The following is a 17,329-nucleotide window of genomic DNA, read 5'->3' as shown; positions in this document are numbered from 1 at the left end:
GGGACTAAGGGAGACATTTTACAAGTGGCCAAATGCCTATGTGATGTAGGCTGTATGCCCAACACTTTTCCCACCTGCAAGTGTTTTCAAGGAGCCATCATTGTTTGTATACTTGTGTGTCTGCTTCCAGCTGTCAGCTTACCATATGGCAAACTCTGTGAGGGCAGGGCCTCTATCTGACTTACTTATCCCTAATTCTTAGCATCAGGTCTGGCATACAATAGGTGCTCATTAAATACACATTTTACATAAGTGAATGAGTTAATGAATGAATGAAACGTTAAACAACAAATCCCGAAACTGCCAAGAAAGCATCAAACTCCCTTACCAAACAAAAGGTCTCTGGGCCCTTAAAGGTCAGGAGCCAGGCTGCCTGGAGAAGTCAGCAGACGTTCCCCAAGGAGGTGACCTGCAAACAGTTGCTCCCTGGTTAGAAAATGCTGGTGGAACATCTCAGGCAGTAGCTTAGTCCCTCACAGATATGAAAGGAAGCCACAAAAGAAAAGTTGTTCCCCATTTCCTGGCAAGCTCTTTGGCCAGCATGAGCTGCATTCCTTTGAGCTGAGCATGTGTGGAATTTCCAGCCTAGGTAGCAGAATGGAACTTGGAAAAAATAGCTCAGCGAAAAAAGAACCCGGGGACAATGGGGCTGGGCCCAGCTGCCCTGTGCCAGCTCTTGAGCTCACGGAATATTGGAGCTCAGTGAGCCTTGTCGAGGGAGATAGATGATGTCCTTTGGACTGTACCACTTCAGAGGACTCAGAGAGAAATTTTCGTGTTCAGACAGCATTACGAGCTTTAAAGATGTGCTGAAATATCTGAGAATGGTCCAAGTCCCCACCACTATTCAACTTCCAACCTAGCAAGGACAAATGAAGGCCTGTTTTGCTTTAAAGATGGGGAAGGTACAAACATCGAGAACCAGAGGATGACGATGAGGACAGGGTGATGATGAGGGTTGTGGTGATGGCTGGATTCAGGGCCCTGGAACCTATCTGGAGGAGAGTAGCAGGGGAGATTTAAGAGGAAGAACTGGTACGAATATATGCTGTCAGTTTCAGGGCAGGAAATTTAAAGAGGAAGAGACCAGCTAATGGAGGAGAGAATTAACTACAGATAATGACACAACCACAAAGACCCCGGTGTCTCTACTGGGCTAACCTGAGTTTCTTACATACCAGCAAGTTTGGGAAGCATGCCATCAAGCACACTGAACAGTGTCTGCATTAACCCTCAACTCTGGTTGTCCCCAAGTCATTAATTCCTTCAAGACACTGACACATTGATGCAGATCTAAGAAAGGGAAGACTCTATTTCAGTTATTCATACCTAGATCTTTTCTTCTAGATTACACAGGAGTTAAAGGCAGAAATGACAAATTACTCTTCCTAGAATAATACACACTGCTTTAAATATAGCTAAATAGATGCTTCACAGATGAGGGAAGGAAGGAAAGATGGAAGGAAGGAAGGAAGGGAGAGAAGGAGAGAGGAAGGAGGGAAGAAAATGGGGGGAGAAGAAGGAAGAAAAAGAAATTTGACCAGAGATATTAAGGAAGGTGGGGATGGGGGCAGTACTTAACTTGGCCTGCATCACAAGGAAAGTGGTGTCACAGAAGGAAGTTACTTAGCAACCCATCCTGCGTTGTTGGGGGCAGTTTATGTTTTGGGAATAAGTGTGTGAGCTTACTGTTGGCTGAGGCCAGGTCCTTGATTTGCTTCTTGGACAAATTCTGGACTTAGTTCTTTAATATTGGGGGTGTGGGGGCAAACTTTAGCGGGAAACTGTAACGGAAAAGACAAAGAAGTAGCTCCATTTACTGACTGTGCTCTGTCTGTGTTGGTGCCCCACAAGGCTACTAACATATGTCTGAGTCATTTCCTCAGTAGTTGTGACAGTTCTCTCCTCTGTCTTTAGGAGGAGGAAGTGGAAAGTTTAATACCTTACATTAGACTCCTTTTTCATATGCAAAGATTCATTTCATTCTAAAGGCCCAGAAGGTACTTAAAATAGTACAACCAGGTATAGCATGGGCATTTTGTCTCCATCTCATGATACACTATTCCCCTCCCTTAATCAGAGATAAAAAGCTAATGATAAATTACAGTCATCATTTAGACCGAAGCCAGGGCAGGGGGCACCATTTAAAAGTACTACGAAATCATTTATTGCAATCAATGTGTATTAACCACTATGCTGGGCAGCTAACAGGTACTCTTTCCCCACATATTTTTGCAAGAGCTAACATCTCCATTTTACAGATGAGGAGCTTGAGGGTCAGGTTTATTTAGTTTGACCTTGGTAGTATCTAGTAGAGGGCAGAGTTCAGATAAAATCAATCCCCTTTTGTCTACCTACTGGCTTACTAATCTTTTAGTAAATGAAAACTAAACTTCAAACCCACCGTGCCCACCCGCTTTCATGATAATCATCCCGTATGATGAAAATTAATGGTTGCCGGACTGTTTCAGAAGGTAAAAGTACAGAAGCGAGCAGAGGGGATAGTACCATCTTCAACATAGCTAGCCTTTCCACGGTGCCTTTCCATCCCTCTAAAGCTCAAACGATTGCAAGGCCGCAGCTCGCTCTGGGCGAGCAGACACACGTGTACCCTACGCATGCGCCCAGATGAGACCTACCCGCCCCTTCGACCAGACCCCTTCAGCCAAGTCACCAACCAGCCCTCTAAATGCCCGCCCTCAGGGCTAAATCCTCGGCCAATTGAGATGCAAGATCATCTTACACGTCACTTATTTAGCATATACCCTCTCCCCGCCCCCAAGTTACGGCCCCGCCCACTCAGAGGCAGGGATTGTCGCCTAAGAGCTTCGTCCTGCCACCTGATTGGCTCCTCTGCCAGCTCCGCCTCTGTCTCCTCCCACCGCCCTCCCCTCCACGCTCCCACAGCTGCGGGCGGAGCTAAGTACGCCGGCGCAGGGGCACCCTCTCTTTTTTGGTGGCCCGCCCTCCCTCCTCCCCCTCCCTCCCCTCCCCATCCCCTCTCCCCTCCTCTCCGGGCCTGCGCGCGCGCGTCTTCCTCCTGCACGCGCCGCCACTACCCGAGCACTCTCGCCGGAGCCTCTGGCCCGCGCGTTCCTTTTCCTCTCCGGCTGCGGAGCGGGCGGGATCCTGCACCGCAGTCGCGGAAGCAGCGGCAGCTCGGCCGGACACCGGCAGCGGCGGCGGCAGCGGCGCGCGAGCCCCCAGGCGGACCGTACCACCGCTCACCAGCACGCGGGGGGAGCCGGCCGCCCCGCCGCACACGCCTCGACGACTCCGCGGGGCTGAGGCGTCGCCGCGCCCGGGAGCGTGATCGCCGAGCCGGCGTCGACCCCCAGCTCCGAGCCCCGCGGGCCGCGCCTGCCGGCGGCCCCACCCATCCGGGCCGAGGAGGCCGCGGCCATGGCCGAGACGGAGGAGCGGAGCCTGGACAACTTCTTCGCCAAGAGGGACAAGAAGAAGAAGAAGGAGCGGAGCAACCGGGCGGCGAGCGCCGCGAGTGGCGCCGGCGGGAGCAGTGGAGCCGCGGGCGCTGGCGGGAGCAGCGGAGCCGGGGGCTCGGCTGGCGGTGGCGCCCGGCCGGGCGACGGCGGGACCGCGGGCGCTGGGGCCCGGCCAGGCGACAGCGGGACCGCGGGCGCCGCCACCAAGGCCGTGACGAAGGTGAGGAGCCGGGAAGGCCAGGAGTCGGGGCCCGGGCCGCGCGCTTGCGCCCATGTGCCCGCCCCCGCCCGCCTGCCTGCCTGCCTGCCTGCCTGCCTGCCTGCCTACCTGCCTGCGGGGAGCGTCCGGGAGGGGCCGCCGGGGGCCGGCCAGCGGGCGGACGGGCGCGGAGGCTGGCCACGTGACGCGGGCTTCTCACGGCGGGCTGGCTGGCTCTCCCCGCGGGACCCCCGCTCCCGTCTCATGTCGCCTGGCTCGAGCCAGGACGCAGGGAGGCAGCGGCACCCTCTCGAGGAAGTCGGTCCGGGTCCAGAGTGCCCAGCACAGAGCCGCATCTATCGAGTGACGTCTACTCTGAGTAACTGAGCGTTCTAACTTGCCAGTAGTCTGAGCTGCATTTTCTAACAATCACTTGTATGGCAGCTGTAATTGGCGCGACTTGGTCTCGAAACCAAAAAGTCTCATGGCAACATTGAGCTAGATGTTTAGTTGTGGGATTGCTTCTTCATTCGGCTTTTCCGGGTTGCCTTTAAAGTAACAGGTCTCGTGAAGGAACCCGTTGGAAGTAACAGTGTTTGACTGCTGGACACGTTTGTCCTCCAGCCTGGTCGGCCTTGGAAATGAGCAAGGACTTTGGCCAGAAAACGAGTCCACACTTCAGGCTCCAGCCACTTGATCCCTTTTTATAGTCTGATAGTTGTTTTAGTTGTGTTTTTGCAGCTTTAATTGATCAAACAGTACATGTTTTACAGGATGAAGATGAGTGGAAAGAATTTGAGCAAAAAGAGGTTGATTACAGCGGCCTCAGAGTTCAAGCAATGCAAATAAGGTATGATCTGGTTACAGATGTGTTTAGATAACCCACAGGATAGATATTGTATGTTTGAGGTTTTTCAGCCCTGAAACAGCATCGCAGTAGACTTGTACTTTAGGTATGCTTATTAGGGCTCTAATGCTTTGCCTGTTCCTCCTTCTCCTCTTCCTCCTCCTCCTCCTGCTGCTGCTGCTCTCTCCGTGATGGCAGTCCTTCTCCACGCTGATCAAATTAGCTGCCAACTCCAAAATCCTGTGAGAGCTTGCCTGCTTCAAATCTTAGGCCTTTTGTTTTTGGTTTTGGTTTTTTGGGGGGCGGAAGTAATTGAGTTTATTTTAGAGGAGGTACTGGGGACTGAACCCAGTACCTTGTGTATGCAAAGCATGCGCCCTACACTTGAGCTATTTCCTTCCCTGCCCCTGCCCCCCTTCCGTAGGCCTTTTATTTGAGCAGCTAAAATGGATTTTTTATTTTTAATATTAGTGGGTTGAACTTAGTTTTTCTTTTTGTTTCAAAAATAGCATGGGTGGTTTTCAGATCTCTGACAAGTTTTATATATATATATATGTGTGTGTGTGTGTGTGTGTGTGTGTAATTGAAGCACACTTACAGGGAAATACAGATTTTCATATTCACACAGTGAAACCAACTTGTGTGATCTGCATTTAGGTCAAGAAACTGAACATTTCTGGTAGAGAAGGCTCCCCTCAGAATCCCTTGTAGTCACTGTTTTTACCCTCAAATAACCACTATCCTAACACTAGTTTTCCCTAGAATTTTATAGGAATGGAGTCATAGTCTAAACATGTTATTTTTAAAGTTCAAGAAAACGGTAATTTCTGAAAATTGGTTTGGTTGGTTTAGAGGATTGGAAATTAATGTTTTATCAAGTCCAAATATATGGTAGTCACATGAATTTTAGATTCATGTAAATAAATGTCATGTTCTGAGGGTCTTGTAGAAAAACCAGGTGAATATATGGTTCCATTGGTTTAAGATTAAAAACACTTTATTCCCAGTTCCAAGAAATAAGTGATCCTGATGCACCGCCTCTCCGAAGTTTGCGATTTACGACAGTTATTGGGCACCTACCACAGCTACGTGTTAATGTCCTCAGTTCTTTCACATCATTTCTTGAGCTTAGCCAAAGTGAAACCTGATTGATAGTGGGGAACTTTTAGGAAATGCAGCTTTCCACACTTGTAATACTTTGTGGTGGTGTCAAGTAGAAGTGATTAGACGGGAGTTTTATTTCCAACCACTTCTTGGCTTCCTTCGTGTGTTAAATGTTTTTGAAGAGGTGTAGTTTAGAAAATACCCACTTTCTTTCTCCTGGGGCTTGACCTTTAAAAATGGAGAGAGAGGGAAGTGAAGTTATTAAACAGCTATTTGTGGCTGTGTAACTGCCTGTATGTTTGTTCCTCTGTTATGTTGTAGAGTAAGGCTCTTGCTTGGCCTTTCCTTACTGCAGGCCCTGGGCTGCATGTTCTCGCCTGGAAGACTTGAATGACTGGAAGGATAGTGCTCAGTCAGGTTGAACTTAACTGAGCAAGAGTAGCCGTTTCTGAGGGGAGAAAGTTCATTGAATGCTGGAAATTGATTTTGTTATAATATGGATGATATTCAAACTGTCTGTACCTGTTTTTGTCATTGAATTTATATCCCATATCCACTTGGTTATTTTCTCCTTCATTTTTGGCTACTCATGAGTTGGTAAAACATTTCTTTTGGGGACAGGGGAGGTAATTAGGTCTATTTATTTATTTATTATTTTCATTATTTGTTGTTAGGTCTGTTGATTTATTAGGTTTTTTTGGTTGTCGGTTTTTTAATGGAGGTACTGGGGATTGAACCCAGGACCTCATGCATGCTAAGCATGTTCTCTACCACTGAGCTGTACCCTCCCCCGAGACCAGCTTTTACATTGTGGGATTTTAATTTATTACGCTTAATCTCTAGTCACTGCTCCTAAGTGGCCATTCAGAGGTCTCTTACTCACTAACACTGAAAAATATACATTCTTCAGGGAGATACTTTGTGGATTCTCAGTCACTGTGGAGTCTGGGGTCTATTTCCATTGCTTCATAAAGAAGGGGAATCTCACAGCTTCCAGGAGGAACCGCAGATGAGCCATAGTCTCTCCTGTGCTGTTCAGGGTCAACTGTGTGCTGAATATCATTGTAAACTTTGTATTAAATGTTCTTGACAGTGAAACTTGATAGAGTGGGGGTCCCTAAGGAAAGAGACATACTGGGTCAGTAGGTTGGGAAACAGGTTATCCTACAAATAGGATGTAGTTGATAATGTGGCAAAAACATGGACTTTAGGGGGAAACAAACCTGGGCATTTTAGCCCTGATGCTTATGTGTGACCTTAGACAAGTCACTTGTGAATGTTCTTATCTGCAAAATTGAGACTACTCAGAACTGTTCTGAGGATTTTGAAAGGGATGTTTGTAATACATTCACTTGGTTAATATTAATCATCTTGTCTTGAATTAGAACGACTTACTCTTGGGAATTTCTCTGCTGTTTAACCATGAGGCACCTGATTTATTAATACCAAGATGTGCGGAGAAGGGATAGTGGAGGCACACAGTAATTACCGTGACTGAAGTCATACTGAGTCAGTTCACTGTGGGCTTAACAGGAGAACTTGGCGTGTTCAGGTTGGCGTTAGTGTAGCCATACAGAAGTCCCTCTCACCTAGAGGTCTGGATTGTCGTGTATGGCTTAGTCTTACCTTTTGGGCAGAAGCTCTTAGAAGGGAAGAGAAATGAGATTTCTCTCTTCTGGGAAAGTGGGGGCGGTTATGCCTTTAATTTGTTGTTGTTTTCTATCCATGAGACGGGCAGCCTTACTATTTCACTGTGGGACGAGGGAAAATGGAACTTTGGAAATGGACTTAAAATATCTTGAAATTCTCTTTCTATAGTCTATTTTTTCTTCTCCAAACTTTTTGCTTTGAAAAATCACAAGCCTCAGAAAAGTTGCAGTAGTAGAATAAATATCCTTATACTTTTGACTTAGATCTGTCTACCAGGTATTTTTGCCACATTTGCTGTCTCTCGTTAGCTGCAGTTATTACATACAATATTAAAAGTTCTTGGCAGTAGTTCTTAGTGGGTTATGAGCATGCTGGACCTTTATCAAAGATAAGTGTGCATTTGAAAAGGGGGAGGTTTTCAGTAGCAGCAAATGGTACTGCATTCATGCCCTAGCTCGTGTTTACCAACTAGCTCAGGATTTAAGTACTAAGAGTATTATGAGGTTGTGTGTCAAATTTTGTGTCTAAGTTAATAAATCCTACTCATGGTTATGGCATTGTTTACAGACAGGTTCTGAGAGGAAACCATTGAGATGGTGATAAAAGAAGGGGCCCAGCACTTGAACTTAGATCACTGGTTGATGGTAGTACGTCTAGGCCTCTCCCATCTTTAAAATGGATTTTGGGGAGAAAGATTTCATTTACTTGATGTTACTAACTGTTGAGCATTTGTCATGTTTCAATAAAAAATTGAGTCCTTGGAGTCCAGTGGTTTCTGGGACTCTTAAAAAAATCTAGACCTTTAAACCCATTAGTTAGAGCTAGTTAAGTTGTCCTTTGAAGAAATTACCCCAGCTCTAAGCTGGATTCACCATAGCAAATTCGTGTGACTACTGTGTGCCAGACTTTGGGCATCATGGGCATCATTGTGGGTCTTGGAGTTGTAAAAATAACTCATACTCTGCTGAACGCCAGTGGATCATTTGAGTAATGTGTAGGGGCTGTCGAGTCCAGGAGCGAGGCTACCGGGAAGGGGTCAAGAGTTCTTGGACGAGATGCAGTGACATTTCAAACTGCTGGACATAGCTCATCGGGCCACTTCTGTCTCCCCACTTTACTGTTGTAACTGTGGTTGGATAAAAGGGTCAAAAGAATGGAGCTGCCCAGCATTCCAGCAGAAGCGCAGTCAAGTCTGCGCTTTGTTTTAGCTGCTTCCCCCCTCGTGTTGGGAAAAGGGGAGTTAGGATGCATAAATTCTCCTGTAATGTCCATTGAGATAAGGAGGTAAGAATATTGTGTTCTTTGTAAATACACTGCTGTAGGATGTGTGGTTCTGATAGTCTTACTAAAGAAAGTGGATTTCTCAAAGCTGAAGATTCAGAAAATCTCTGTATCATGTCTTATAGAGCTATAAAGAGGATAAAATCAGATAAGAGGCAGTCTGAAAAAAGATAGGTCCTACAGTCCCATTGACTTGGCTCTCCTACTTTGGAGCCCTGGGGAAGGTACTTAAATGCCTGAATGTCAGTTTCCTCATATGTACAATGGGTCTTCTCCCTGCCTTGGTGTTACTGCAAGGTTTAACTTTGCAAAGCTGGCCATGGTAGCTACTCAGTAAATACTGCCTTTTCTAGCATTGTCATTCCCCCATCCCACCAATAGTGCCTTACAGATTTATGCATATTTAAGACAGTATACTTTGAATTTACAGTAATATTGTAGTTTTAAAAGCATCTAATTTAGCTGATGAGAAGCTGTATGTTATATCTGGGTCAAACACCAAATTTTAGCCTAATTGTTTTCTGTGGAAAATTTCTTGCAACATGTTTATGGTTTTCTTGCTCTGGCATTTGGAGATTGGGCATTTTCTGGAATGTGCGAATAGGAAAAAGTAATAGGATATTTAAATCATATCTATTCCTGCTGTTGGTACTATGACATTTTGGCAAGATATTAGGATCTGTGGACCTTATTTCCCTCTGTTGGTTGAAGTATTTTGACTAGGCAATTTCCAGTGTTTAGTTTAGCTAATACTTTAGAATCTTAAGAAGCCAAAATACTAAGTTGTCTTCTTGTGCCTACTAAAAATACACAGTCCCTCTAAGTAAAACAAACCACTCTTATTTTTTAGCAACAGCTTATAATCTAGAAGTATTTTAGATTTGTGATTATTCATTTCTTTGCTTCTGAGGGCGAAAAAGGGATAAACACGAGACAATAAAAGAATTTTACCTGGGACTCAGCATTCCATCAGAACAAATTGGAGTTTTTCTTCAAATTTTCTTTGCAGATTAGGAAAACATTGTTTTTATTTCTTTTTTTTTTTTTTTTTAGAACATTTGAAGACTGTAACAGCATGAAGAAATTTATAACAATGATTCATAATCCCTTCTTAGGGGTAATCAGTAGTAAAATTTTTTGGTTTTCAGTTGTTTATTGCAAACTGATAGCTCTGGAGTTTAAACATATTAACCATCTCAGAAAGTGCCATGAAGGCACTTAATCTTCGTGGGGACCTTTCCTGGCATGTGTTGGGTTGCTGGGTCGTTGCTAACTACATAGGCAGTGAGGTAACACCAGTGCCTTTACTCATGAACCAAGCCAATTACATTATCGCGCTGATTACATCTGTGTAGCTTTAGAAGTGGGCAACGTCAAAAATTCTTTTTGGATAATTCCCACATTTGGATACCACTTTTAGACCCCTAGATAAATTATGACAGACCCTTACCATTCTACTTAAAAGCTTTAGAAAACAGAGTCATACAGCTTGGTGTACATTTTAAAAGAACATGGTTTCATGTCAGTTTTTTCTAAATAAAACTTTTTTTTTTTCCTGTTACAGAGGTGGTACCTGTGCTGCTTGTGTGAAAACTCAGATATTAAAAAGGCATGTAATAGCGAACGCTTACAGCGCTTACTGTGTGCCAGGCACTGATCTCAGCACTTTGTAGCCATTAACTCAGACTTCATAACGGGGCTGTAATCCCCATCTCACATACAGGAGACAGAGGCCTACAGAAATCGGGGTGCCAGACTCTAACCCCCGGCTAGTAAATGGCAGAGCGGGTGTCCTGAACCAGGCAGTCTGGCTTTAGAATCTGCTCATAACTGCTTCCTGCATGATGAAGAGAGTCATGCCTTCTAGCACCCACTTATTTTAACATTTTAAAAAATCATTCTGGATGTCTTCCTAGTTATATTAGGTGCATAAATTTTGTTTCAGTACACTGTTGGTTTATATGACGAGAAGTTTTACTTCCATGTTAGTATAGGCCCGTCATTTTAAACAGCTGTAGTCTTAAGTAAAATCTTAACTATAAATGCAGATTGAAGATAAGTTCATTCCCCTCTGCCCTTCTTGTTGCCGCCATAGGCTTCTAAATTCTGGGCCCACCTCTGGTGGTTGGGCAGTGTATGATGCTACCATTATCTAAGTGTCTTTAAAGGAGACCATTTGCTATTCAAGAAATTTGTCTTATACCCAGAATTTGTCTTGTTTTAAAATAAATGACAGAAAAGCACCCTTAGATGTCATTTTGCAGAAGCCAAGAGAGGCCTTGATGTTGCCGAGGTCACAGTCAGGGCGGGAGTCACATGTACATTGTCATTGCCGTGATCATGGATCAGATATCAAAAGGAGAAGACGTCTGAGAGTGGAAGGCGGGGGACAGAGCTTTTAGGCAACAGCATGTTTTTGTTTTTTTAGTAGAGAAAAGGGTAGTGAGAATGGTGAAGGCGGTTGATAAGCTGAAGACCTAGGAAACACCACCGCTGTCTCGGAAACTAGTCCAGGGAAAAGGTTGGTGGTCTGTGCCAGATGCGTCATCTGCAAGGGCAAAGAGTTGCAAAAAAGGAAGTTTGATCTGGCACTTAACTCTGTGCTGTCAAGCCGGCAGTATGTGCTCGATAATTTAGAACATTCAAGTTACGTAAAACAGTAATAAGTAATCCAGCACAAGGAGAAATAACCAGATACTTTTGGAGAGATTACAGACTTCTGACTCAAGTCAATTTAAGAATAAAGAAATAAATTGGCATTAAATAGAACAGTGCAGGCAGTTTTAGAGTGGTGTATTGCCACTGAGGAAATATTTTGCATTTCTAATGACTAGTAAGACAAAGACTGAATTTTTGTAATCTCTTCTTTAAATGGGTGACACATCTCTGATGTTAGAGACTAGCTCTGTGTATTCCCTGTGTCTAAACAGTGGAGACTAATAAAATCCAAGTGCTGACGTAAATACTCAACACTGAATTGTTTTCCTCTGTTAGAATGGGAATTAATCTTGAGAGTATTTTGTAACATGTAGTAAAGGGATTAGCAAATGAAATTATATAATTTTTAAAAACCATTCATTTGATCACTAAAAATATGCTTACCATAAATGCCTGTTTGTACAGTTTGATCCTAGAAAAATCTGTTTTCTAAAAATTGTACTTTTAATCCTTCAAGTTGCCCGTTTCTCTATATTTCATGTTAAATTGACCTCTCTCCCCTCCCTCAGTAGGGGCTGCTATAAATAATCATGCATATTGTTATAAGCCTGGCATGTCAGTATGTTAAATATTTCTAGATGTTCTTGAGTGTATGAAGTTTGCAAAAAGGGAAATGGAGACTATTAGACCAAGTAATTTCCTGAACCTTTTTTCAGCAACCAGTCCCACATGCAGTTAAGTTGAAGTCCCAGTGCATAAAATAAATTCCCTCTTTTTCTCTCTTTTTTTTTTTAAACGAGTGAGGCATTTGGACTTAAAGGGGTACCTCCTCCCGGGTCATACAGATAGGCATTGATAGAACTAAGGATTTGGACTGGCAATTTTCCTGGTGTTTCTGCAATTGAATTCATTTGTTTGCTTTTCCAATAGTGAAAAGGAAGAAGATGAAAATGACAAAAGAGAAGATCCAGGTGATAACTGGGAAGAAGGTGGAGGCGGAGGCGGCGGTGTAGAAAAATCTTCAGGCCCCTGGAACAAAACCGCTGCGGTACCAGCACCTCCTGCTCCAGTAGTTGGTAATGTGAATACTTGATTTTCATAAAGATGTCTGTTTCTATATAATTTTACATACAGTCAGCTTTCAACCAAATGCATGCTTGCCCTGGGTGAGTGAGGTTTCCATTCCTGGGGGAGAGATTTGTAAGACTTTCACATCCTAAATAAAGGAATTGGAAGTTAAGATACACACTTTTCTGTAGGCTGCTTAAATCTGTATGTAAACTAACTTGCCAAATTTACAGTGTTTAAGCATTTTTTTAAATTTTGGACAGCTGACTAAGGAATACTGGGTCCCTGTGTTTCACCTGTGTTAGTCTTTTTTCCCTCCTATTCCCCGTTTTACTCTGTCTTGGAGCATGAATTCTCAGAATAGTGGATTTCATCACTCCCAGGGGCTGAAAAGTGGTTCTTGGGGGTGAGGGGAAGTGTGGGTGGGTAAAGAAATCTTAGACGTTACAAAGGTTTGTGGTGCATCAGAGGGCCTGAGTGTGTAAACATATGTGCAGTGTATCTGGTATAAACATGCCTTGGTGCGGCAGGTGGGGCAGTGCTCTTGAGGAAAAAGATCTAAAAAGGCTCCTTAGGCAATAATGAGAAAAATTTGAGAAATATTGCTGTAATGCATACCCATTATTTTGTGTAGAATAATGAATAGCAAATCACCCCAAATATTACTGTCAGAGACTGCAGATTACTACTATACATCAATTTTAGGGAGGAGTAAATATTAAATTTTTCATTTTTCTTTGTAGCCGCATTACATTTCAGCTAATAAATGACATAGCTGTTCATTTGCAGTGAAGCTTTTGATTAGTGGAAAACATTTATACATATAAAACACTGAACCCATATTGAGGATGCGGGGGGATGATTTACAGGAAGAAGCTGGGAGGCTCTGTCCCCAAAATGTTGGCTGAGGTACAAGACTTTGGGCTGTTCAGCTATGTTTTTCCCTTTTTTTAACCAGAAAATGAAAGAGGAAGGACCTCACAGCTCACTGCTGTAGAAGTGGTGCTATTGTGAAAGGCAGGCCCCGAAGAGGCCTGTCTCCCAGGACCAGCAGATTTCTTTCCCACTTCCAATAAGTTGACTTAACATAACTCATTTTACGTGGATAATTAAAATTGTACATGGAGGAGAAATTAGAAGACTACCCTCGAAAAACAGGCTTTCACTTTGACATTTCCTCAGATGACTTTCCTTCTGTTGTTCAGAGACCCTAATGCCAGTGTTGGTTTTTTCCATAATTGTTAGATGGTCAGGAGTTCAGGAGTAGCTTATTAAAATGCCAAGCACTTGAATCATTTCTCTATAAACTATTATAAATTGTTAGTTACAGAAACCCCAGAATCGACAATGACTAGTGGCGTGTATAGGCCCCCAGGGGCCAGGTTGACCACAACAAGGAAAACACCACAAGGACCACCAGAAATCTACAGCGACACACAGTTCCCGTCCCTGCAGTCCACTGCCAAGCATGTAGAGAGCCGGAAGTAAGTACTCTGAGTGTTGTGTTTGTTTTGGAGCCCTGTTCCTTTTACCAGGGAGTGGGGTGTCAGGGATCTGAAAACCCCCCTGTGGGGGGCTACAGTAAAGCCCAGGCTGCAGCTGAGAGGCAGCTGAGGATTAGCGTGGGACTTCTGCGCAGGACTGGGGGGAAGTGGGTGAGGGCCCTGGAGGGGGCAAGGAGAAAGAGCATCAAAGACTTCACCTGCAGAAGTTTCTCGTGTCCCTGGTGTATGGTCTCTAGCTGTGACAAGTCTCCTCTAGTTAGAATTCTTCATATTGAGTGTATTATTGCTGCTTCTGTGTTCATTATAACTAGAAAATTCAGAGCAGTATTACTGCATTCCCAATTAATGTGAGTAGATGAAAGATGTTGGCATTTATAAATCTAATATTAAAAATAATCTTATTTCAGCAGGTACTTAAAATGAATGCTACCCGGAGTTAAATGACCACATTTGGCACATCCACATCTTATTTAGGGACATGCATTTTTTTAAAAAGTAAATAAAATGGGAAGAAGTGTAAATGACATCAGATGGAAATACTGCTTTTTGGGTGGCTTTTAAATTAAATTCCCAGCCTTTTTGCCTCTTTGAGAGCACAGCTGGCCTGGATTTAAACCTCCACTTTGTCTTGCTCCTCTGCCCTGCAAAATAAGGGGCAGTGATTTCACCACACTCATCTCTGTCTGATCCACTTGTATGAAGTAGAAGTGAGGAGAGGTCACTGAATAAGGAGTAAAACTTTACTTGAATGAGAAACTTGTTGGCCTTATTTACGCATAAAGAGAGATAGATGTATTGTCTATTATTTTCTAAGAGTAAAAGTGAGTCTTAGAAGGAACCACCGTGTCATTAGACAGCTTTTTAACTTTCCAGTTGTCTTAAAGTTGGTCCCAAAATAGGTGTTCAGTTAATAGTATCGAGCAGATTTGCTGCCGCAGGAAAATAGGACCATAGCGCTTCAGTACAGTATTCTCTATTTTTTGTTCAATTGAAGCCTTAAACTGATTTTGATAAGGATTTTATACACCAGTTTCCCCCTTCTGTCCCTTCGTCAAGATTTTTCCAAGGGGTGGCTTTTTTTTTTTTTTTTTTTTAAATTCAAGGAAGGATATTTTCAAAACAACCCAGTGAAAAAGAAACATTTACTGATTACATTTCTTTTCCCTTAGGGATAAAGAAATGGAGAAGAGCTTTGAAGTAGTAAGACACAAAACTAGAGGTAGGGATGAGGTTTCAAAAAACCAGGCCCTTAAACTGCAGCTAGACAACCAGTACGCTGTGCTTGAGAATCAGAAATGCAGCCACACACAGTACAATTAAGGAATGGTCTTTGCTAACCCTTCTAAGGTAACTAGACCACAGCTAACCACCACGGACAGCCACCCATCGTCTGATCTCTGCTGGACCTACGACCGATACAGACCACTCAGTACACGTGACCGGCCCTGTTGCACTTGGAAGTTTAAAGTGTCATAACTGTTCTTTGTGTGTATTGGATTTAGGGGGATTTTCGTTGTTACATAAATGCGTGAACTAGATTCAGCAGTGTTCTTTCATAATTACTCTGCAAGTACAAAAAAAATCAAAAACTGCAGCCAGTGGTCATTTCAAAATCTTTTTATGTTCAGATACTGAGCCTTCGTAAGGGTTGACTACCTCAGATTTGCTGCACTCATTGTGGACTTCATGTGGATCACAACTTCTGGATAAGGTTACAGCTATTAAGTGTCGATGTGAAACTTGAAACCAGCTCTCCTGGATTCCTATCAGAAATCCTGCAGAAAGTCAGCCATCTGGGTTCTGATCTGCTGTAAAAGATGAAGATTTTAAGTGACCTTAATTAACCTGTCCTGTGCCCCATCCACAAGGAATACTCTGTAGTGGGCTGTGGCTATATTAGAAATCCTGGAACATGCCGCTCTCAAAAGAACTGATGTGTTCAGATTATCTGCGTAGGGCTGTCATTTATAATTTAAACTTTGAGTTGTATTCTGAGGTTACCACAGATTAGATTCAACCAGACGCCGGTCTACCCAAGGTGGGTATAGGGGTGGGGGGAATAATCTTGTTTCTTTTAGTAATTTTTTATTTTGGTAGTGCTTTTTCTGTGTTCTATATTAAGGCTTTTTTTTTTTTTTTTTTTTTTTTTTGCTTTGACTTGGAATAATTTCTTTGACAGCGCATATTGCTTGGTTAAGTAACCTGAAATACGCATTAGAGTTGTGAAATGTCTCGTGAATTTGCCAGTCTCTGGGGTGGAACCAAACAGCCTCTGGTGTAAAGGGCAGTGGGTGCAGGAGGCGCTACTTCAGGTGCTGCTAAAGCCTCCTCTAACCAGGTCTGAACTGTGTGGTAAGCTGCAGGTTACTGAACTAAATTGTGTAGTAAAGAGTGGTTTCTGCTTAGGCCCAGGGATCCACTGCCCTGTCCTTACAAATTCAAAGCAACGTGAGCAGAACCTCAACCCCAAACCCACTTAAGTTTCATGGATCTTGCAGGATCTTTGGCAAGAATTCCAGATGTATTTGTGCCCCAGTGTTAAGGTATTGGATAGTCTGTAGACGCAGTGATTGTCCCAGCGTAGCTTTTTGTTACCAGCCTTCCGGTGTGTCTTTAATGTTGTTCACTTGGAGAGTCAGGGGCAGAAGACAGGTGATGTAGCACTTCTGTTTTTAATAATTACAGCTTAAACTATCCAGTAATTTTTAGTCCTGAAAAGGGGCGTCAGGAAGCTACCCAGGATTGCTGAGAAGTCTCTCCATCTGATGAGACAGTCTGGTAATTTTCCTAGTTTTGTATCTTTGGTTCAATAGAAATTTTTCAAAGTGGCATGTGACCACTTGATGCAGAGTCTGGGTTTCTCTATAATAAATCCCTTTGCCAAATGTGGGAGTTGCAGACTTGCTACTGGCAAGAGTGAAGCAGATGGGTGAGTAAAACTAGCCTGATGGGGGAGCATTTTCCTCTAGGAGTTCAGTCTTGATAGAAGTGTCAGTGCGCACTCCTAGGAGGGTGACAGTGCCACCTGACAGGGCCTGCCAGCCATATCTAGGCAATAATATTGGCATTATTTGAGGTGGCAGGCAGGATGCCTACCTTCTGGTGGGTTTGGGTGAGTGGCTGAGCCAGCCAGAGAGGTTGGATGACTGAGAAACAAGGGATTCTTGGTTAAACTGAAGACTTCATTTGAGAACCAAAAATCTGAAGTAATCTCTTGGACTTTGAGCCACGTATTTCCCCTAAAGAGTAATGTGGTTTTTTCCAGCAAAATTTTGTTGAGGGTTATGTTATTAAGAAATGAACTGAGATTAATATGTGGAAATGTTATTTAATGGCATACTGGCCCTAAAAATCTGAAGACCTGCAGGAGATTTAAAAATCCCAACCCTTGTTATAACTTTTTTTTTAAAAGATTTTGAAATTACCAAAATGCACATGAATCAAGTTTTAATATACTATATGATGGGTGGGTGTGGCTGTCCATTGTACCATTTCTTTCTTTGAATTCTCAGGCATGGTTTGGCAGTGCAAGAACTCTGTAACATTAACAAATTCAATAAAGTAAATATATGGA

General features: G+C 43.5%; 1 protein-coding gene and 1 long non-coding RNA gene across 15 annotated transcripts in view; one reads left to right on the top strand and one right to left on the bottom strand.

The window, feature by feature from the left end:
- The window catches only part of LOC123614748 (uncharacterized), a 26,869-nt gene extending 22,959 nt beyond the window's left edge, over positions 1 to 3,910 (bottom strand). For 3 of the 4 annotated variants that reach the window (XR_012509402.1, XR_012509403.1, XR_012509400.1), the window contains exon 1: positions 3,772 to 3,910. This is a non-coding gene — a long non-coding RNA (uncharacterized LOC123614748). The remainder of the gene's footprint in view (positions 1 to 3,771) is intronic. The other variant, XR_012509404.1, reaches the window with a different exon arrangement.
- Positions 2,467 to 17,329, top strand: CDV3 (CDV3 homolog). Of its 11 annotated transcripts, none has more exons than XM_074371189.1 (6): positions 3,258 to 3,663; positions 4,416 to 4,492; positions 10,089 to 10,133; positions 12,113 to 12,258; positions 13,581 to 13,734; positions 14,925 to 17,329. In XM_074371189.1, exons 1-6 carry the CDS (start codon positions 3,403 to 3,405, stop codon positions 15,073 to 15,075), a joined length of 834 nt encoding a protein of 277 aa, XP_074227290.1. In that variant the 5' UTR covers positions 3,258 to 3,402; the 3' UTR covers positions 15,076 to 17,329. The 11 variants fall into 11 exon arrangements, 9 of the variants coding, with proteins under 9 accessions (XP_074227290.1, XP_074227301.1, XP_074227303.1 ...); XM_074371200.1 differs by having other exon boundaries at positions 13,575 to 13,734; positions 15,384 to 17,329; XM_074371202.1 differs by having other exon boundaries at positions 13,575 to 13,734; positions 15,103 to 17,329.

Source organism: Camelus bactrianus, chromosome 1 (assembly GCF_048773025.1).
Source record: "Camelus bactrianus isolate YW-2024 breed Bactrian camel chromosome 1, ASM4877302v1, whole genome shotgun sequence".
Taxonomy (NCBI): Eukaryota; Metazoa; Chordata; class Mammalia; order Artiodactyla; family Camelidae; genus Camelus; species Camelus bactrianus.
Note: the sequence above shows the minus strand (reverse complement) of the source record. Positions and strands in the feature narration are given on the sequence as shown.